The 20,718-nt window shown below is 44.3% G+C and overlaps 1 protein-coding gene across 1 annotated transcript in view; it reads right to left on the reverse strand.

Annotated features, from left to right (window-relative positions):
• LOC110170912 (unc-80 homolog, NALCN channel complex subunit) overlaps positions 1 to 20,718 on the reverse strand; it is a 104,147-nt gene that overhangs the window by 77,034 nt on the left and 6,395 nt on the right. The window contains 3 exon segments of the mRNA XM_055166707.1: positions 12,631 to 12,773; positions 15,737 to 15,801; positions 17,583 to 17,706. Coding sequence (XP_055022682.1) covers positions 12,631 to 12,773; positions 15,737 to 15,801; positions 17,583 to 17,706 — 332 coding nt within the window.

The following is a 20,718-nucleotide window of genomic DNA, read 5'->3' on the forward strand; positions in this document are numbered from 1 at the left end:
TTTTAGAAGTAAAACCAAGATTGCATTTGAAGGATTTATGTCTGAGCAGCAGCAGTGAGTTGTACTTCCTAATAGAAAGCTCGGCAGCGGCGGACTGATATATGAGAAAATAGTCCCTCAACATGTGACAGTTCATGTGATGCAAGTTTAGTTTTATTTCAAACATTATTCTATCAACACAGACATTCACGTGGACATTCTGGCATAATAATAGATTTTTTTCGGGTGTTTTGTGGAGAAATAGAAGTTTTTAGTGGCAGGAAAACTATGGCCATTGACATGCACTAGCCTAGCACCAGCGACCTCTGCAAATACAAGGACTGGATGGAATATTTTAAAAAGTGTCTCCACACGTCTCCAACACTCTGGATCACTAGGAAATGAGGTCCTATGTCCAACATTACAGACTGGGGGACAGGGGCTTCTCTGTGGCTGAACCCAACCTCCATGTCCCAATGGCCCCCACAGTGGAGAGTTTTAAGTTTCATCTTAAGACCCACTTTTATTCTCTGGATTTTATGTGATCCTCTGGGTCTTTTATTTATTTTACTTATTAACTGCTATTTTATGACTTTCATGGTTTTGCTTTTATTTGATTTGACTGGTTTTATTGTTTCACGACTGGTATGACCACATTTTAGCAATTTACCTTTTTGCTGTCTTCATTTTATTGATCTCTGGGCAGCACTTTGGAAACTGCCTGGTTCGTAAAATGTGCTATAAAACTAAAGTGGATTTAGATTTGGATTTGGACACAAACAGGTCTAAAGGGCAGCTGGCCAGATTCTGATACACTGGATTTGAACAGGTTTACAGGGAACACAACTCATGTTTATTACGGAATTTAAATTTAATGGAATTGAAAATCTAAATCTTGCAAACAGTTCCTTCAAATGAGACATCTCTGTTTAAAGCAAAGGCTAATATTTTCACAAAGAACCACCTCATTCTGTCAAAAACCTGCGTATAAAACCTTGGAGACTCTTCCCTCAGTTCACATTGCCTCCTCCTCTGGTGTTTCTGCGCTATCTGTGTCACTGCTGCTGCTGCTGCTGCTGTTGTGTCCGGTCGCCATGGAGACGCGATGACGACAGCCGCCCCAGCCCCGCCCCCGGCAGCAGCTCCATGCGGTAGGAGCCGTGCAGGAGCCGGGCGGTCGCCATGGTAACAGTTCGCAGCATCACGAGGAGCAGGGGAGCGGTGTGCGAGAGGAAGTGCTGACAGAAATGAGTTTGACACGGTTTAGATTCGCATTCGGAGATAGTTTTAAGGGTTATCTATAGTCACAAAGCAAAATGGATCAAATATTGGATTATTTAAAGAGCTGTATGTAAGATTTAGATTTAAATGTCATGACCCAGAGAGGAGGTAAACATGTTCAAATCAAATACAGATTTTACTGATAACAACTCACACCGATCTCTCATTTGCTTTGCCAGATTCAATGCTGAAATCCAGTAGGTTTAAATCTAAAATGAGGGAATTCTGGAGGTTTTGAGCTGTACTAAGAATGAGGAAATTTGGATGTGTCCTCTGTCCATTTACCTGAGCAGACCCAGACGTTTTTACCAAATTTAAGAAAGAGAAATGGATATGGAGCTGTATCCTGTCTCCCGGTTTAGACATAAAAAGGGGAAAAAAACAACAAAAAGGACTGAGAAACTATGCGGATGTTTGGAGAATCAACAATCGAAGCACCAAATTATTTCTCATCTCAGGTAAAATAAGTTATACATTTTATTCTGAACTTTGGTGAGATGTCTTTTCACACTCTATGGTCCAGTTCCACACTCTTCCGTATTCAAACAAAATGTACAGGGGACTGGCAATGAAGGTTAAGTTGTAATACCTGTTTTAAAACCATAACAGTGCAGGATACATACAGCTCCTATGGGTGAAGTAGTCGTGAGTTCACAAACTGTAAAAGTACCTCTACCTCTGTCATCAACTGTCATCAATTCTATCCAATTTACCCACAAGGAAAGCCTCTACATATGTTATATTTACTCTCCATGTCAAACCAGAAAGGAAAAAAAAAAAAGCTCATGACAATGATAAAACTTGAACAAACTAAGCATTTTTTGGGGTAAAATGTTAAATATGATCAGTGACCATGTTTTTGAGAAATTATTCGTTTAACCTGTCATGTGAACAAGACCCCGAGATACTTGAACTCCTCCACTTGAGGCAAAGACTCCCCACCCACCCGGAGAGGGCAAGCCACCTTTTTCCGGTCGAGAACCATGGCCTCAGACTTGGAAGAGCTGATCTTCATCCCAGCCGCTTCACACTCGGCTGCAAACCGCCCCAGTGCACATTGCAGGTCCTGGTTCGATGAAGCCAACAGGACAACATCGTCCGCAAACAGCAGAGATGAAATCCTGTGGTCCCCAAACCGGACCCCCTCCGGCCCCTGACTGCGCCTAGAAATTCTGTCCATAAATACAATGAACAGAACCGGTGACAAAGGGCAGCCCTGGCGGAGTCCAACATGCACCGGGAACAGGTCTGACTTACTGCCGGCAATGCGAACACAGCTCCTGCTCCGGTCATACAGGGACCGGACAGCCCTTAGCAAAGGGCCCCGGACCCCATACTCCCAGAGCACCCCCCACAGGACACCACGAGGGACACGGTCGAATGCCTTCTCCAGATCCACAAAACACATGTGGACTGGTTGGGCAAACTCCCATGAACCCTCGAGCACCCTATGGAGAGTGTAGAGCTGGTCCAGTGTTCCACGGCCAGGACGAAAACCACACTGCTCCTCCTGAATCCGAGGTTCGACTATCGGCCGGATTCTCCTCTCCAGTACCCTGGCATAGACCTTACCGGGAAGGCTGAGAAGTGTGATCCCCCTATAGTTGGAACACACCCTCCGGTCCCCCTTCTTATACAGAGGGACCACCACCCCGGTTTGCCAGTCCAGAGGTACTGTCCCCGACCGCCACGCGATGTTGAAGAGGCGTGTCAGCCAAGACAGCCCCACAACATCCAGAGACTTCAGGTACTCAGGACGGATCTCATCCAACCCCGGAGCCTTGCCACCAAGGAGCTTGCCAACCACCTCAGTGACTTCGGCCAGGGTGATGGATGAGTCCGCCTCCGAGTCCCCAGCCTCGGCCTCCTCCTCGGAGGACGTGACGGTGGGATTGAGGAGATCCTCAAAGTATTCCTTCCACCGCCGGACAACGTCCCCAGTCGAGGTCAACAGCTCTCCCCCCGCACTGTAAACAGTGTTGGTGAAGAACTGCTTCCCCCTCCTGAGGCGCCGGACGGTTTGCCAGAATCTCTTTGAGGCCGTCCGATAGTCCTTCTCCATGGCCTCCCCGAACTCCTCCCAGCTCCGAGTTTTTGCCTCCGCGACCACACGGGCTGCAGCACGCTTGGCCCGCCGGTACCTGTCAGCTGCCTCAGGAGTCCCCCGAGCCAGCAAGGCCCGATAGGACTCCTTCTTCAGCTTGACAGCATCCCTTACTTCCGGTGTCCACCACCGGGTTCTGGGGTTGCCGCCGCGACAGGCACCACAGACCTTACGCCCACAGCTCCGAGCAGCTGCATTGACAATAGAGGCCGAGAATGAAGCCCACTCGGACTCCATATCTCCAGCCTCCCCCGGAATCCGGGAGAAGTCCTCCCGGAGGTGCGAGTTGAAGGTCCCTCTGACAGAGGGCTCCGCCAGACGTTCCCAACAGACCCTCACTACACGCTTGGGCCTGCCAGGTCTTTCCGGCTTCCTCCTCCGCCAGCGAACCCAACTCACGACCAGGTGGTGATCAGTTGACAGCTCAGCCCCTCTCTTCACCCGAGTGTCCAAGACACGCGGCCGGAGATCAGATGACACGACGACAAAGTCGATCATCGACCTCCGGCCTAGGGTGTCCTGGTGCCACGTGCACTTATGGACACCCTTGTGCTCGAACATGGTGTTTGTTATGGACAAACTGTGACTAGCACAGAAGTCCAATAACAAAACACCACTCGGGTTCAGATCGGGGAGGCCGTTCCTCCCAATCACCCCTCTCCAAGTGTCACTGTCGTTGCCCACGTGGGCGTTGAAGTCCCCCAGGAGAACAACGGAGTCCCCGGTCGGTGCACTGTCTAGTACCCCTCCCAAGGACTCCAAGAAGGCCGGGTACTCTGCACTGCTGTTCGGCCCGTAGGCCGACACCACAGTGAGAGACCTGTCCCCGACCCGAAGGCGCAGGGACGCGACCCTCTCGTTCACCGGGGTGAACTCCAACACACAGCGACTGAGCTGTGGGGCAATGAGCAGGCCCACACCAGCCCGCCGCCGCTCCCCGCGGCCAACGCCAGAGAAATGGAGAGTCCAGCCCCTCTCAAGGAGTTGGGTTCCAGAGCCCAAACTGTGCGTGGAGGTGAGGCCGACTATATCTAGTCGGTAACGCTCAACCTCCCGCACAAGCTCAGGCTCCTTACCCCCCAGCGAGGTGACATTCCATGTCCCCAGAGCTAGTCTCCATGTCCGGAGATCCGGTCGCCGAGGCCCCCGCCGTCAACTGCTGCCCAGATCTCTCTGCACCGGCCCCATATGGATCCTCCTGCGGGTGGTGGGCCCACGTGAGGACGGCCCCACGTCGCTCCTTCGGGCTGAGCCCGGCCGAGCCCCGTGGGGGGAGGCTCGGCCACCAGGCGCTCGCTGGCGAGCACCCACCCCAGGCCTGGCTCCAGGGTGAGGCCCCGGTGACGCCAATCCGGGCGACGTAACTGGCCTTGCTCGTACACTCATCATAGGGGCTTCTGAACCGTTCTTCGTCTGACCCGTCCCCCCGGACCTGTTTGCCTTGGGTGACCCTACCAGGGGCATGAAGCCCCCGACAACATAGCTCCCGGGATCATTCGGGCACTCAAACCCCTCCACCACGATAAGGTGACGGTTCAAGGAGGTACTCTCACCTATGGTCATGAGCTCTGGGTAGTGGCCGAAAGGACGAGATCGCGGATACAAGCGCTCGAAATGAGTTTCCTCCGCAGGGTGGCTGGGCGCTCCCTTAGAGATAGGGTGAGGAGCTCAGTCACACGGGAGGAGCTCGGAGTAGAGCCGCTGCTCCTCCACGTCGAGAGGAGCCAGTTGAGGTGGCTCGGGCATCTGTTCCGGATGCCTCCTGGGCGCCTCCCTCGGGAGGTGTTCCGGGCATGTCCCGCCGGGAGGAGGCCCCGGGGAAGACCCAGGACACGCTGGAGGGACTATGTCTCTCGGCTGGCCTGGGAACGCCTCGGGGTCCCCCTGGAGGAGCTGGAGGACGTGTCTGGGGTGAAGGAAGTCTGGGAGTCCCTGCTTAGGCTGCTCCCCCCGCGACCCGGCCCCGGAGAAGCGGACGAAAATGGATGGATGGATGGACCTGTCATGTTTAGGGATGCACCGATACTGATACTGGCATAGGATACTGTAAACACGATATGATACTGCCAATGCTGAAAATGCTGCTGGATCGGGTATCAGTTCCATAATATCAGTATTATGCTGATATCCTGGTTGTAAAAAGACAATTTACAGGCTTTGGTCCAAAATGGCTCATAATGTTTGAACTTTTATTCACATGAAGTTCAAGTTCAAGTCATTTGAAGGATAAATAACAGTTGCATAACACATTTGGATCTCTTGTGTAATAAATTAACTTTTAAGGAAATAAGTGTAATTTTCCATCCTTTCATGGGTATCGGTTAAAATCAAGTATCGGCAGACACTGAAAGCCCTCCATCCATTTTTTCCGCTTTTCCGGTTTGTAGAGGCAGCAGTCTAAGCATGGACTTCCTTCACCCCAGACACTTCCTCCAGCTCCTCTGGGGAGACCCCAAGGTGTTTCCAAACCAGCTGAGAGACATAGTCCCTCAAGCATGTCCTAGGTCTTCCCTGAGGCCTTTTCCTGGGGGAGGCATCCGGAACAGATGCCTGAGCCACCTCTGTTGACTCTTCTCAACGTGGAGGAGCAGCGGCTCTACTCCGAGCTCCTCCCATGTGACTGAGCTCCTCACCCTATCTCTAAGGAAGCGCCCAGCCACCCTGCAGAGGAAACTTATTTCGGCCACTTGTATCTGCGACCTTGTTCTTTCAGTCTTTACCAAAACTCATGACCATAGGTGAGGGGTGGAATGTAGATTGACGGTAAATCGAGAGCTTTGCCTTTCAGCTCAGCTCCAGCTTCACCACAACAGTCTGATACAGTGACCACTGACCCACCTGTCAATCTCACGCTCCATCCTCCCTTCACTCATGAACAAGCACGTGGAATACTTGAAATTTCTCCACTCGAGGGAAACAAAATATTGATCGAGCCAAAGTATCGATAGTATCAGAACTGAAAATTCTGGATCGGTGCATCTCTAGTCATTTTAATCGACTAAATGATTAAAGCCCCAGAATCTACTGCCTCCATCTCCCCTCCCCCTTCCTACAATCTATACCACCGTCTGCCTAAATGTAATTACAATTTGCACCATCAGTGTAAAAACTCATTACTGTGTGCATGTTCAGACAACAGACGTGCATTGTGTTCAGTGGACCCAGCTGCCGGGGGAAGGGGACTTCGGGCGAGCGTCCCAGGCAGTTGCTGGCTGTCAGATGGATCACGTCGGGCTGGGGTGATGTGTGGGCTTGTCAAAACCAGTGGAGGGAGGAAAGTGGATGGAAAAATAAAAACAAACTTAAGCTCTCTCCTTCTCCTCCACGTTTGAATGATTCACACCAAGACAGACCTGCACCGCGCTGTCCGCCCACGTCACAACACTATGCTAATGTGGTGCAAATGTTAGGAGGACGTTGGAGCGTTCCATTTAACTGGAATGCAAGAAGTGAAATGTGAAGTTTGAGAAAAAGCAAGTATTATTTTGTTGGCATTCTAACGACATCTGCAGTCCCTTTTCACTATTCATTTCTGAAGATGCTGTTTATGATGGTTCTCTGTACACACACTAGTGTTTGTGTTAGATCCCTCAAAATTTACAATTTTGCCAGTGCAATGCCACATCCGATAAGTTTAAAAAAGAGTGGGTATTATGCAGAATTGTTTTCTACTGTGCTGTCCCTCAAAAACATGCCAAGACTTAGCATATTTGAGTAATCCAGCAATCTCTCTAGCAGAGGTGGGGATTTGCGAGTCAGACTTGCCCTTTGTTCGATTATCCTTCAGAATTGTTTTTCAGAGGAAGTTGCCTAGCGACACACGTGACACGCCCCCTTTCCTGGGACGGCGCGACTCGGAACTTGGTGGCGGAAAAAGTAGACGAGCAAGTATTCCAAGTCATAATTCAAGATGTCTCCGCCCACTGTGACTGAAGTGTTTTCATTAAGTTTGGACACTTTGGTGGTTTAAATGACAATTTCATTCACATGTATTACTGCAATACCGTACTGCATCCGTAGTCGGTGTTGTGCTGAGGCCAATATTGAGCAGATACTTCATTTAACGGGCGTTAACATCCCTAAGGTTGCTAAGGTGACACATGAAACATAAAAATACACTTCAAGCTCAGACATGACGTCAAATCCGAGGTCCAAGTGGGAGTCAAAAAATAATCGAACGCAGGGTTGGACTCAAGTCAGACTTGAGTCACTATTTTTAGGACTCGAGACTTGACTAGATAAAATGGACTAAAACTTGGGACTCGACTTGGACTTGAAGGTGAGTGACTTGGGACTTGACTTGGACTTGAGAAGACTTGATGCTTCTCTTAAAAAAAGTATATGTTTTTAGAAAATACTTTTCTCTTTACAGTTGATGCATGAGGTGCTTCATTTTACAAGAACAAACTGGAAGATGTCCCTCCCACTTCTGTTTGCTACTTTGGATGGAACTGAAGTACTGTGATGTAGTATCCTCAAATGTACTACAATAGTATACAGTATAATACAGTAAAACAGAGGGAACTACAAAGTATATGATCCTTCATGACAAAATAACAATTATTTAACAGTTTTAAATCTGAATTCTTTCTGTTCTGACTATAATGATTCACACTAAGATCTTGACAAGACATTTAAAAAGGAAAAATTTGCATTCTTACATACACATAAATGCTCATATATAAATGTACCAGGACTTTTTAAATACAATTGAGTTAAAAAATCATCTAAACTGTAAATATCTAAGCTACTTTGGTTTAAAGACTTGACTTTAACTCGAGTAACTCGAGACTCAACTTGGACTTGAGGTTAAAGACTTGAGACTTGCAAAATAATGACTACAGAAGAAAATGTGTTTCTTATTCTTAAATTTTCTCTGCAATTTGGATGGAATTTTGTGCATTGATGATATAGATAGATGGATTACTTTCTGAAAATTACCACAACTTCCTGTAATTTTCAACAGTTTTTGCCGCCTAAACTTCAAAAGCTGCAACTTTATTGGAAACGATGATAAATATTCACCCCATGTATGCCTACTTCCCCACTAACTTTCTTTTTTAGCACAAACGATCACACGATAGCGCTCAATACACAGTGACTCCTCCACAGACCGTCCGTATATGTGACAGTCCACATTATACCATAACACAAACACTTAGCCTCGCAGCGTCGCGTGTCACATCCGCGCACTTTAGCCGTCGGCGCGTTAGCTTGAGCACACAAATAGCTCCGCTCCTGTGCGTAATGCGTAGCCCTTAGCGCCGCTGTCGCCCTCGTTCACGCCAGAGCGGGCTGAGGCCGGTCGCGCCGGGGCGTCCACACATTTGCCCACACCACCAGGCTAATTATGCAGAAGTAATGTGCTACATGTCTAATGCCGGCACCGTGTGAGGCTGGCATGACGCGGCGTGGGCTGGCTCTGTTTGGTGTGCCCACGACCCACGGGAAGATGGTAATGTCAAGAGGTGAGAGGATGGTGGTTTTGCTGCATTAATGGGTTCATATTACGCTTGGGTGACCTTTAGAGTGACCAGACATCCCTATTTACCAGGGACAGTCCCAGTTTTGAGCCCAGTGTCCCCTGTCCCAGTGGATTTATACAAAACCAGGAATTTCTCCCAGTTTTATACAAAAAATCTCTCAGGTGTCCCTAGTTTTGACCAATTTGATCCTTTCCAACAGTAAAGACATACATAAATTGTCATTTGTTTAGGTAAAATACAGAAAAGCTGCTTAAAAATGACCAAAACACAAAGAAAATGTGACTATACTGACTCAAATGGACTGAATGCATAACAATTTTCCTTAATTACACACTCCTTTGACAATTGTATTATTACCAACCACCACAGGAGAGTGTCTCAGTTTTTGATTTTGAAAACATGGTCACCATATATGACACTATTTTCTGATTTATGTTATATTTTTGATGAGGAAACAACATCATAACTCAAGTTGTGTTTTGTTTCATTCACACCTCCTACACAAACCCTGCATATTTAAGCTGTATTCTTCTCTCAAAAGGAAAACACTCTCCCTGTTCCACCTTGTGATGTCATATTGTAACACAGGAAGTGCTCCACTCCACACACCTTTACTAGGATAATTTGGATGATTTCAGATCTGGAATTGACAATCTCTACTGAACCAAAGGTAAAAGGAGCTTTTAACTTGGAAAATAACAGCTTCATCAAATCACATGATGACATTTTGATCTTTGGGAATGCAGAGACACAAAATTCCACAACTCCAGGTATCTTAACAGAATACATTACATTACAATTACATCACCTATATTCCTCATGGTTGGCCAACCTTTTTTGTTTCTTTTTCCTATAGTCATGTGATGTTGTCACGTGATTGCAATATCATTGTATTTAATGGCACCTGTGTGTCCTGTTCCACCATTATGCTCTGACCAAGACCATCCTGCTGATCGAAACACGTTGGAGTCGCTCCATGTAATAAAGGACTTTTAATATATTCAGTCGGTGTGCCTCGGGTTTGTACCTCGCCTACTTTTATATTTTTCAATAAGGGCAACATTCTGTTAAGATTTAGTTTAATCCTTGTGGAGCACCAATACTGCTACTTTTGACTTTTTTATGACCCAGTAAAGCGCTCTGTCTCTTTTCTTCATCTGACATCTGAGCAAGTATGTATTTGATGAGGTAACAGCAAGCATGGCTGAAAGCTCACAATAGTAAATGTTGTATAATATAATATAGGACCTTTAAGCAGGTATCAAGCTAATGTAAACATAATATGAAAAGTCTTCATAAAAATGCTAAAACAGTTGAAAGATGCACAATGTAACTTCTAAGGAATTCTTGAATTCTTGCATTTGCAGGCTCACTGCTCCAGAAATCTGACCATTAACCTGTCTCCACTGTGATTACAAAGTCTATTTCCAAACAGTGGTATATTCAAAGCAAATATCTCCATGGAATCAAGCACATGGCAGATGCTGCACCAGAAAAGTCAAACGGTGCACCTTTAAGCACTTCCATTTGTGTCGCCCTTCACCTTTGGCTCTTCCCAAACCACAAAGCTGCTCTGTGATTTGTCTGAACCAGCAGAATCAGGCAAGATGGATTCTCATGATTTTGATTCTGCGCAAGGTTAGATATGATCCATTTATGGACCTGGAACCATATATTTAACCAATTGTATTTTTTATTTGTACAATTTCTTGCAGCTTTGGGGTATTTTCGTTGTAATATAATAAGATTTGAACTGCAGAGAGTTGAATAAGCCGCTTCTATGGCAAATTATTTGATGCAGCTCAGACCTTTTAATGTGACTGTCGATTAAAAATGTCCATTATTCTGCTTTAGTTTTTGTGCCAGTTGTAGTAGTTTCAATATGATCGTGGCGCGCTTACCAATTTAAAATCCCTTTTTATCATTCACATGGTCTAAAATCTAGACACTAAAGGCTGCGTTCACATCATATCAAAAACTGGGACTAAACAAGGAGTAAACCCGGAACTAAACCAAGACTAAGACAGGACCAAACCAAAGTATCGTACCAGGACTGAACAGCGATCGAACCAGCACCAAATCCTGACAAGTGGAAGTGTGCAGAATGCCATGTGTGCACCATTACTGTTACTACTTCCTTCTAGTACATTAATCTTTTGAGTAGGATCCACTCAGCTTTCCCAAGTATTCCAGCTAAACAAACACTTAGCGTCCATTAGATTCGCCACCTGTCTACAGAATTCTCCACCTGCTCTTACTTTCATACAAGCCCCAAATCACACAAAGCTTCAAAAATCAATGCTAGAGTAAAATCAAAAATCAATGCTGCTGGTTTAGACGGCCAATATTACACTATTTTCTATGTAGTTTCCTCGTCACAAACAGACCTGGAGTTGTGTTTTGTTTCATTCACACGTTTAACACGCAAATCCTCCAAATTTAGGCTGAGTTCTTCTCTGAAACTAAAAATACTTTGTTCCACCTTCTGATGTCATTGAGTAGAGATACAGAAAGCGCTCTTGTGTGTTTTTAAGCTTCATACATCTTCACCAGAAATATCTAAAGTTTCAGGCCTGGGTTTGCCGAACTCTGAAGCTACAGCTATTGTTTTAGCCTCATTTAAACTATGGTACACAAAAAGATATTGCAGACTTCCCTTCACTGTCTGCCTGTGTGTTTTAGAACTGATTTTAAGATTCTACTGATCACATTTAAAGCTTGTTTAGGTCTTGCACCAAGTTACATTTCAGAACTTTTAACACCGTCTGAGCCTCCCGCAGCTGCAGATCCTCGGTCAGGTCCCTGTGGCTGTTCCAAAGTCCAGGCTCCAAACAAAGGCTGATGAAGCCTTTTCAGTCTGGATGCCTCGGCTTTGGAACAACCTGTCTGAGGAGACATGGCTCGCGCCAGCCAGAATCATCTTTTAAATCACTTCTTAAAACTCATTTTTATGGGTTGGCCTTCCTTTAACTGTTTTTTGCTTGATTTTATTCCTTATTTCTTTTTATTCTATTTCTTTTTATTTATTGATTATAATTTATTGGATTCTTTGCATCATTGTCTGAAAATATTTTAAAAAGGCAACAAATTATGATTATTCTGCTTCAGTTGATGCAAAAAATTCAGTTAACTTTAAACTACCACTTGATGACATCACAAGGGCGAACAGAGCATTTTGAGATTTGGTGACGCAGACAAGATTACTTATATGTGTGCAAAGGCTGCACTACCATTGGGTAAAAGTAGGTGGCTGCCGAGGGCCCCCAAACCTGGATGGGCCCCCATCCAATTGCCCTCAGTGCCACTAAGGCTGGGGCCTCAGAGCAAAAACAATAATCATAAAAAAACTAATAATAATCACATGTAATGGATGTAAACAAAAATGTAATTGTACTAGCAAAAAAAAATAAAACTACTACTTACTAATTCTAATTATCTAGTAGGCGACCAAAATAATATGACATCCACCATAATTAAAAATAAATAATTAAATAGAGATGTGCCTGTCTCAAGAACAATGGGGAAAACCAGACAATAAATGTATATAAAATGATTATATTATAGTGAGGGCCTCAAATTCAAGTTCACCTAGGGGCCCCAAATTGCTAACTCCACCACTGTATGTGTGAATTAAATGAAACACAACTCCAGGTCTGTTTTCGAGGCGATAACGACATTCTAACACGGCTTAAAACTCACAAGAGTCAATTTTGCGGAACATAGGACCTTTCAAGTCAATAATGAATGTGTCAATTAATTCAATTGACCAGTGGCACTCACTTTTTCTTGGAGGGTCCCTTGATGGTTGAGGGCAGCTGGGAGGGGCCGCCCTTTTCCACCGAGTTACCGCGGCGACAGCTCTGCTCTCCGGAGGCGGGGGAGGACGAATCAGATTGGACGGCCTCGCAGACCACCTGGAAGCCCTAAGGAAAAGAGAAAGAGAGAGAGCGATCAATAGAAAAGATATAAGCAATAAAATAATGGGATGAACAAAAAATAAAAATAAATCACAAATAAATAAAAATTCTGCACATTTTAAACAGTCCAGGAATATTAATTGTTGAAAAAAGAACTGCTAAACTACACTGAAGAAAATTAAATGTTGAAATTTAAGGAAACGACTTGATCCATTTTATCATTTTCCATAACTTTACTTGAAATGTTCCACAATATGGCGTCAAACTGATATATGTCCTTGGAGACAATCTGGTAGCATCACCAGGCCAAGTTACAGTTCAGATCTGTGGAGAGGCGACCCTGCTCACATTAACAATCCATGTTTTTAATGTCATTTTAAACAAAGAAAACCAACCATAAGTAAACAATTGCGCGATAGATTATGTTTAATGCCATATTGGGAAAAAAAACATCACCATGGAAACAAGCAAGTGGTCCATCCCATCCAAAAAGGTTTCATAGTGCTGGCTGCCGAGTCTTTTAAGGGGTTCCCCAACACGTGTCTCCACAAATGAGTCCAAAATATTGAGTCAAGCGTCTTTATTGGCCCCTGTAGCCATAATCCATATTTAATCAAAATAAACAGAATTCCGGTAAGAAATATGGGAAGAAACTGTGTACCTCGTGACCTAGCAGCACCTGGGGCACCTTTTCTGACCCTTCTATAGAGAAACAGGCAAATGCACATAAAGCCCATAGCGCCTCCTTCTGCCTAGGAGGTGAAATGCATTTTGGCTCCAACAGCACCTTTTCTTTTCTTTTCTTGCTTTTCAGAACATGTTTGTAGAGCCTTGTAACCCTTCCAGACTGATGGAATGCCTGAGAATATGTTTTAAACAACCACGCACAACTTTCCAACTATAAAAAGATAAAAACTTACTTTTTTGTCCCTTGAAAAGCTGAGAAAAGTGGCTTTCTGAGCATATTTCCAGCATTATCCTACGTCACACACACGCTGCATGATCATGTAGGAAAAACGAGTGTCCAACAGGAGCTTTGTTTTCTGCCAAACTCACGCCCTTCATCCATTTTGATTGGTCCAAACTTTGCCAAAGAGTGAAGTGAGTCAAAATGGTCGACTGCTCTGAGCGTCTGTGTTTGTAACAATTGAAAAAGCCGCTCTAAGTGCAGATATTTCTCTAATAAATGGGAAATTATGCATCTTGGTCTGTGTAATTGCACAACCCTTGCTGTTTTTTTATTTGAAAGGTTTATTTCAGCCCAAATGTACAAATTCCAAATGTAATAAACCCCATGGAAATGCAGGAAGTGATGTGGCTCTGAGTCCTGGACCTGACACCAGCTGTTTCCATGACTGACCCCAGGAAAGTCATGGGGCCATTGCACTTTTTTTTTGTTTTGAGGCAATAAGGATATTTTGAGTTTACTTACACACTTGATATTTTGCACTTTTGTACCTAAGGCCCTAAATTAAGCATTTTTTTAAAGTCCAAAAAGTTAGTTTTTTTTTTTTTTTGTATTTCTTGTCCTGTAGCTTTTATTACAGCCATAGACACAACTACAGCAGCAGATTGTGAAATAACAGGTTGTACCGTATTTTCCACACTATAGGGCACACTTAAAAGCCTTTAATTTCATCCAAAAACAACTGCGCGTCTTATAATCCAGAGCGCCTTATATATGAATTTATTTGTGTGTCTTAGTACGACTTTAGTAAACTACAAAGCTGCACCACCTGCAGTGTTACAGCCTCCGTAGTCAGGAGCATCAGGAGTAATACATATTGTGATTCCTTTTAATATCAAAATCCCACACGCTTATAACGCCCACTTTAAACTCAAGGCTGTTCTAAAGTGAAAGTGCGAGCTGTGTGGGAGCAGTGGATGAGAGAAGGAGAACACACATTCACCAAGACAGGGAGACAGCGCCGAGCCACTTACGCCACGATCTGCCAACGGATCGTGGACGCCTGGGCTAAGGATCAGTATCAACTGTGGTCCGAGCTTTCACCAAGACCAGAATCATCACTGAACTGTCAGAGAACAGTAACCACACTGACTCGGATAATGACGAGAGGGATGTGGACGTGTGGACGCTGGAGTCACCCAACTGTTTGAACAATTATGAGTTATTGTGAATACACGAACAATTTAGTGTCTCAGACAGGATTTTTTTACGCGTTACAATTGAACAAAGTTGAGTTATTGTGAAAGTGTTAAATAAAGTTTGACTGACTTATCTAACTGTTGTGTTTCGTTTAATGCACCTTATAGCCCGGTGTGGTTTATATGTGAAAAAAGTTAGAAAGCAAACCATTCAATGCGCCTTATAATCCAGAGCGCTCTATAGTGCAGAAAATACATTATATAACACTTTATCAGGGGGTAAAATTGGGAGTTTTAATAGGAGAGAGTTAAAAATCCTTGCCCTTAGGTCTTGAAGGTTTAAAGTACAGGGACAGCAAATTTTTACACAGAACAAGACCCCATGGACACACAGGGAGGGCATCTGATGCAAAGTGACATTTCAGAACATGTTTGTAGAGATCTGAACTACAGAGCTAACAGCTTTTACACAGAATAAAACGTCATGGAGACATTTTGTAGTTGATTTTGTCTTTTTTTGGAAGACATTATACCACTTAATATATACTATTATGACTGCAGCCTTGGGGACTTGTTAATTTTAACCATTAAAATGTATGTGGCTGCCCTAGCAACCTGCTGAACATCCTGATAATTAAAGCCTGAGAGGCGGGATGGAGCGCTTCCTCCATGACCCAGGCTAACCGCACTAATGCTCCCGGATGGCCGACGCTAATGAATATAACCAGCCATGGCCTCGTGGGGATATTATCAAGAGGGAGGGGGAAGGGCATCTGACACAGTCCCAACATGGCGCCTTTAACTATCAAGGGAGAGTCTGCAGACGGGAAGACGAGCGTGAAAAAGAGGAAGAGGGAGCCTACCATGGGAGCAGGGTTGCCAGATCCGTGAGGGCTGCACTGGTTGTTGATCGGGGAGTTCCTCTTGGCTGGAACAGAACAAAACAAAACAGATGATGACATGTTTCCATTTATTAGGAGGTGTAGGCGAGGTTAGAACGTTGAAGGATGAGCTGGAATAACGCAGATGTTTTGAGCTGGTGTCTTTGTTATTGACCGGATTGACCACATGAAGCAAAAGTTGATCTCTGAGACAAACAAGACAGACTTTTCAGTTTCAGAAAACAGGTTTCGAGTCAAGTTAGAAAACTCAGAGTTAGTTCATCTTGAGTTTAATAGATGATCCACCATGGAAACGCTAAACCAAAGGAGGCTGGCATCATAGACAAACAGGTCATAAGACAGTGGACCGTGCTTTGGGTAAATAATTTATTTTATTTTTGTTTATTTATTACATTCATAAAGCATAAAAAGACATCGACAGTGTCACAACATCAGACATACAAGAAATGAATGAAAAGGAGCAGAAAGAAGAAAAATCTTATGTTATCTGCCCTGTTATCTGAAATAATTTGTTCATTAACGATTTTCAAGCCAGATTTTGTGAACTGAAGTGAACTGTCCAATCAAATCTCTTTCTCAGGAGAAACCTCTAGTTAGTTAGGCCCTTTGGTTGACTCTGACTGGCCCATTTAAGCTCATTTGGAATTACAAGATAAACATATTTTATCATTTGACCTCATGCATGGACTAAAGCTGCATTGCTTTTATTTTAGAGGTGTTTTTTTAAATGACATTTTTTGTAAGGCAGTCTCACTTTTTCATTGTTTTGTCAGAACATAAACTCTTCCCAGTCTGAGCAGTTCATCAAAACAATGATATTTACAGCTTTTTATAAAGAAACACAATTAATATTATGCAGAAATGAGTGAAGCATTTTGGCCTTCCACAGTATTTTCTGTTTCTCATGTTGCCCCAAGGAAAAAAAATAATGATCTAAACCATCTTTACGAAACAAAAAAGCCAGTTTCACACATGACAATGTTCTCCAACTTAAAGTTTTTAAAAAGTCTTGCTTTGTAAAACAGTACCTTTCTCTGACAAAAACAAAAATTTAAAAGGATTTATTTACAATACTAAAGCAAAAGCAAAATGTTCTAGTAACGTCACTCAGATCTGAGAGCATTTTAAATAACACGCTTCAGTGCACATTAAAGAATAATGAAGTTACTTTTTATACTTTATACTCATTGTAGATAGAGCTATGGGCTAGGGCTGTGCAAAAACACTGAAATATCAATATACTGTGTCGTTTAATGTGATGATACAGTATTGATATTGTGGGCTGCTGTATCAATATATATCTCCAAGATCTTTTTTTTTTTATATTTCAGTAATTTATTTTGTTACACCTACAGTTTTGTTGTATGGGAAACTCATTTATGCGACACATTTGACATTTTCACTGTTTTGATGAGTTAAATGTTCGTGTTTCATTTAAACTTTGCACAAGAAGTGGTTTAACAAAGACTTTTAGTATCACAGACATGATTTAGACTTTATTTTTATTGAACCATATTGAATCGATTTCAAATATATCGTATTGAATCAAAAGCTCAATGTATGGAGATATGTATTGTATCGTGGTCTGTGTATCGAGGTTCTGTATCGTATCGGCAACTTCTTAATGATACCTAGCGCTAGTATAGGCTGTTTCTGTATCTGTGAGCCTAATAAGAAAACGTATCTGATCATCATCTCCAGTAACTCCATGTTAATAACAACATCTCCTTTGCCATGGATTCTACCTGGACGAGAGTTTTTAGACATTTTACACACGATCATAAGAACAGTGTCGTTGTGTCAGTACCTGTGACGATGTTCCTGAGCGGTTTGATGAGTGTGGTGAAGGCCGGGATGTCCGGCTGTCTGTGCTCCCACATGGGCTGCCAAATCACCAAACCACTGGCCAAACGGAACGTCAGGTCTGACTCCTGCAAAACAAACACGTTTACTTTACTTTTTTACAACGGAGGAGAGAGAGGGAGGAGAGAGGGAGAGAGGAGAGATAGAAGAGAGAAGGAGAGAGGAGAGACAGGGGAGAGAAGGAGAGACAAGAGAGAAGAGAGGAGAGAAGGAGAGAGGGAAAAGGGAGGAGAGATGGAGAGAGGAGAGAGAGAAGAAGAGAGGGAGAAGAAAGGGAGAGGGAGGAGAGGGAGGAGAGAGAGGAGAGAGAGAGAGAGAGGAGAGAGAGAGAGAGGAGAGAGAGGAGAGAGAGGAGGAGAGAGGGAGGAGAGGGAGGAGAGGGAGGGGAGAGAGAGGAGAGAGGAGGGAAGGAGGAGAGAGAGGAGAGAGGGAGGGAGAGGAGGGAGAAGACAGCGGGAGGAGAGAAGGAGAAAGGTGAGAGAGACGAGAGATGGAGGAGAGAAGAGAGAGGAGAGAAGGAGAAAGGTGAGATAGAGGAGAGAGAGAAGAGAGGGAGAAAAGAAGGAGAGAGGGAGAGGAGAGCGGGAGGAGGGAGGAAGAAGAAAGGGAGAGGGAGGAGGGAGGAGAGGAGAGTGGGAGGAGAGAGAGAGGAGAGAAGGAGGGAGGGAGAGAGGGAGAAGAGAAGGAGAGAGGAGAGAGAGGGAGGAGAGAGAAAGAGAGGGAGGAGAGAAGGAGGGGGGAGAGATGGAGGAGAGGGAAGGAAGGCGGAGAGAGGGAGGGAGAAAGGGACGGAGGAGAGAGCGAGGGAGGAGAAAGAGGAGGCAGGGAGGAGAGAGGAGGGGACAGAGGGTGGAGAGAGGGAGAAAGCGAGGGAGAAAGAGAAAGACAGGGAGCAAGGGACGGAGGAGGAGAGCAGAAAACGGGGGGAAAAGGAGGATGGATTGTGAAGGGAAGAACAAGAGAGAAGGAAAAGTAATTAAATAAAATGGCATTAAGTATTTATCAAGTATCAGAAGACATGGTGTTCTAAAACTCTGTTACACAAACGGTCGGCTCTGCAGTGATGGAGTGTGTGTTTATGATTGGCGTGGAGTCTCTGGAGGATTGTAACTGGACTAAAGTCTTGTAAACACAGATCAATAGTCCCCAGACAGTAGAGTACACGGCTGAAATCTGAGAGACGGGCCTCATTTGTAAAGTACTCTGTTTGGGTAGACTGGCTATGAGCTGGAGTAGTGCGGACAGAAGTGCTACTGGCAAAAAATACATCTTAATAGTTGAAAAGTTTGAAAAACAGTACAAAAACATAATGATGACAATAGCTATGATTTTATTAAGTTATTACAACAATTTTGGGACCAAAAATAATCTCATTAGGCACAGTAGTTACTCTTAATATTTGAATATTTTCCAAACTTCTACAGGAAATTTTATGTGACATTTCTAGAACATTTGTGGGCTTTAACAGTTGAGCTCAGTTGAAGTGTTTTATTCACATTACTAATAGATTACTTAATACTGGGAACCCAAGGAGTGAAGCAATGTGAATAAGACTGGAAAAAAGTCTAGTTTAAGAGAGACCATTTTTTCATATCTCAAAAATACAATACTTTTTATATTATTTAGAGATAGGGCTGTCGTGGTTAGGGAATTTCTCCTGCGGTGCGGTATAGCGGCTCAACAGTGTGGTGTGTGATGATATCGCACCCCCTCCCCCACCCCCCATCCCCCAGAGTTATAATATTTCCAGTGGCACTCAAAACTCTCTCTGATGATGCACGTGTTGTGCAGATGCACATGTACCTTGGTTGTCGTGTGGATATAGTGTGTGTAGTGTGGGAGAAGTAACATTTGGCTTTGGAACAAGTGCCACTGCATCTCTCCAGCTCTCACTGTGGCAGCTCGGGTCAGAGTCCTGGACCAGGTCAGGTCAGAGTCCTGGACCAGGTCGGGTACCCGCGGACTTAAGAGAGAAAAAACCACGAGCACGAGCACGCGGAGCAAGTATCTACAAAGCGCGATTGGGTGACTGCTGCATTTAACTCCATGCGGCGCGGAGATCTGCACCGGTCCTTTCACCTGCAGTCACCCGATGGTCTACACGGGCGCACCTTAGTCCTGGGTTAGTCCTGGGTTATCACGGCCACGGGTGGTAACGGGTGGAATGTTAATGAATCCGGACGGGTCTGGGTCTATAAAAATGGACCCGTGCAGGACTCTGGGTCAGGTCTGTCACGTGCGGTGATCGAGGTGGCCCAACATGCACCGCGGTGGGCCTCTTAGTACCGCGGTGATTCATTTTTGCGGTTATGGCGACAGCTTTATTTATAGATGCCATCCTCTGCATGTACAATGTCAGATTCAAGTCAAATGTATGCTCTTTTTGCTCTAATACAGATAGATAACCCTAACCCTGTAATTAAGACATTAGTGAGGGTGAATAATGTTTAATAAAGTATTTGTTCATTATGAATTAAGTCCTTCTTCATCCTTTGTTAAAGCCACAATATGTAACTTTTTAAATAGTCACAATTTTTAGCGCCTGTCCGCCTTCAAAGCCCTCAAAGCTCTTTACAACAAGGAACCAGTCACACATTCACACACACATTCATACACCAGTGTATGCACACACTGGGGGTGAGGTGGGTTAAGTGTTTTTCCCAAGGACACAACATCAGCATTCATCTGTGGGAGTTGGAATCACACCTCCAACCTGTGGGTCAGTGGATGTGACTGCTCTACCAGTGATGTTAATGTCAAGAGCAGGATTCACACCAAAAACCTTTAGTTCAGAGGAGAAACGCTCAACCAACTGAGCTACTGTCGTCCATAAATAGATGCTGTTTGAGAGGGTTTGTGTTTATTGCACTGAAAACCACAGAAAAACATGTGCCCTTAATGTGAGCGGCTTATTTGTCCTGGGGGAGATCTCCTCCTGCTCGTTTCCATGGAAATGTTGTTCTTTTGACCAAAATATTCCACTGTATGCGATAAAATTCATCTATCTCCATGGAGAATGTTTCAAGGTATGTTTATTATTTCCACCATGAAATCATGCAGGTGACATACCACCCTCAGAA

The sequence above is a fragment of the Boleophthalmus pectinirostris genome, unplaced genomic scaffold (assembly GCF_026225935.1).
Source record: "Boleophthalmus pectinirostris isolate CB_2022bp ecotype Guang Dong unplaced genomic scaffold, ASM2622593v1 HiC_scaffold_11, whole genome shotgun sequence".
In the NCBI taxonomy this organism is placed as follows: Eukaryota; Metazoa; Chordata; class Actinopteri; order Gobiiformes; family Gobiidae; genus Boleophthalmus; species Boleophthalmus pectinirostris.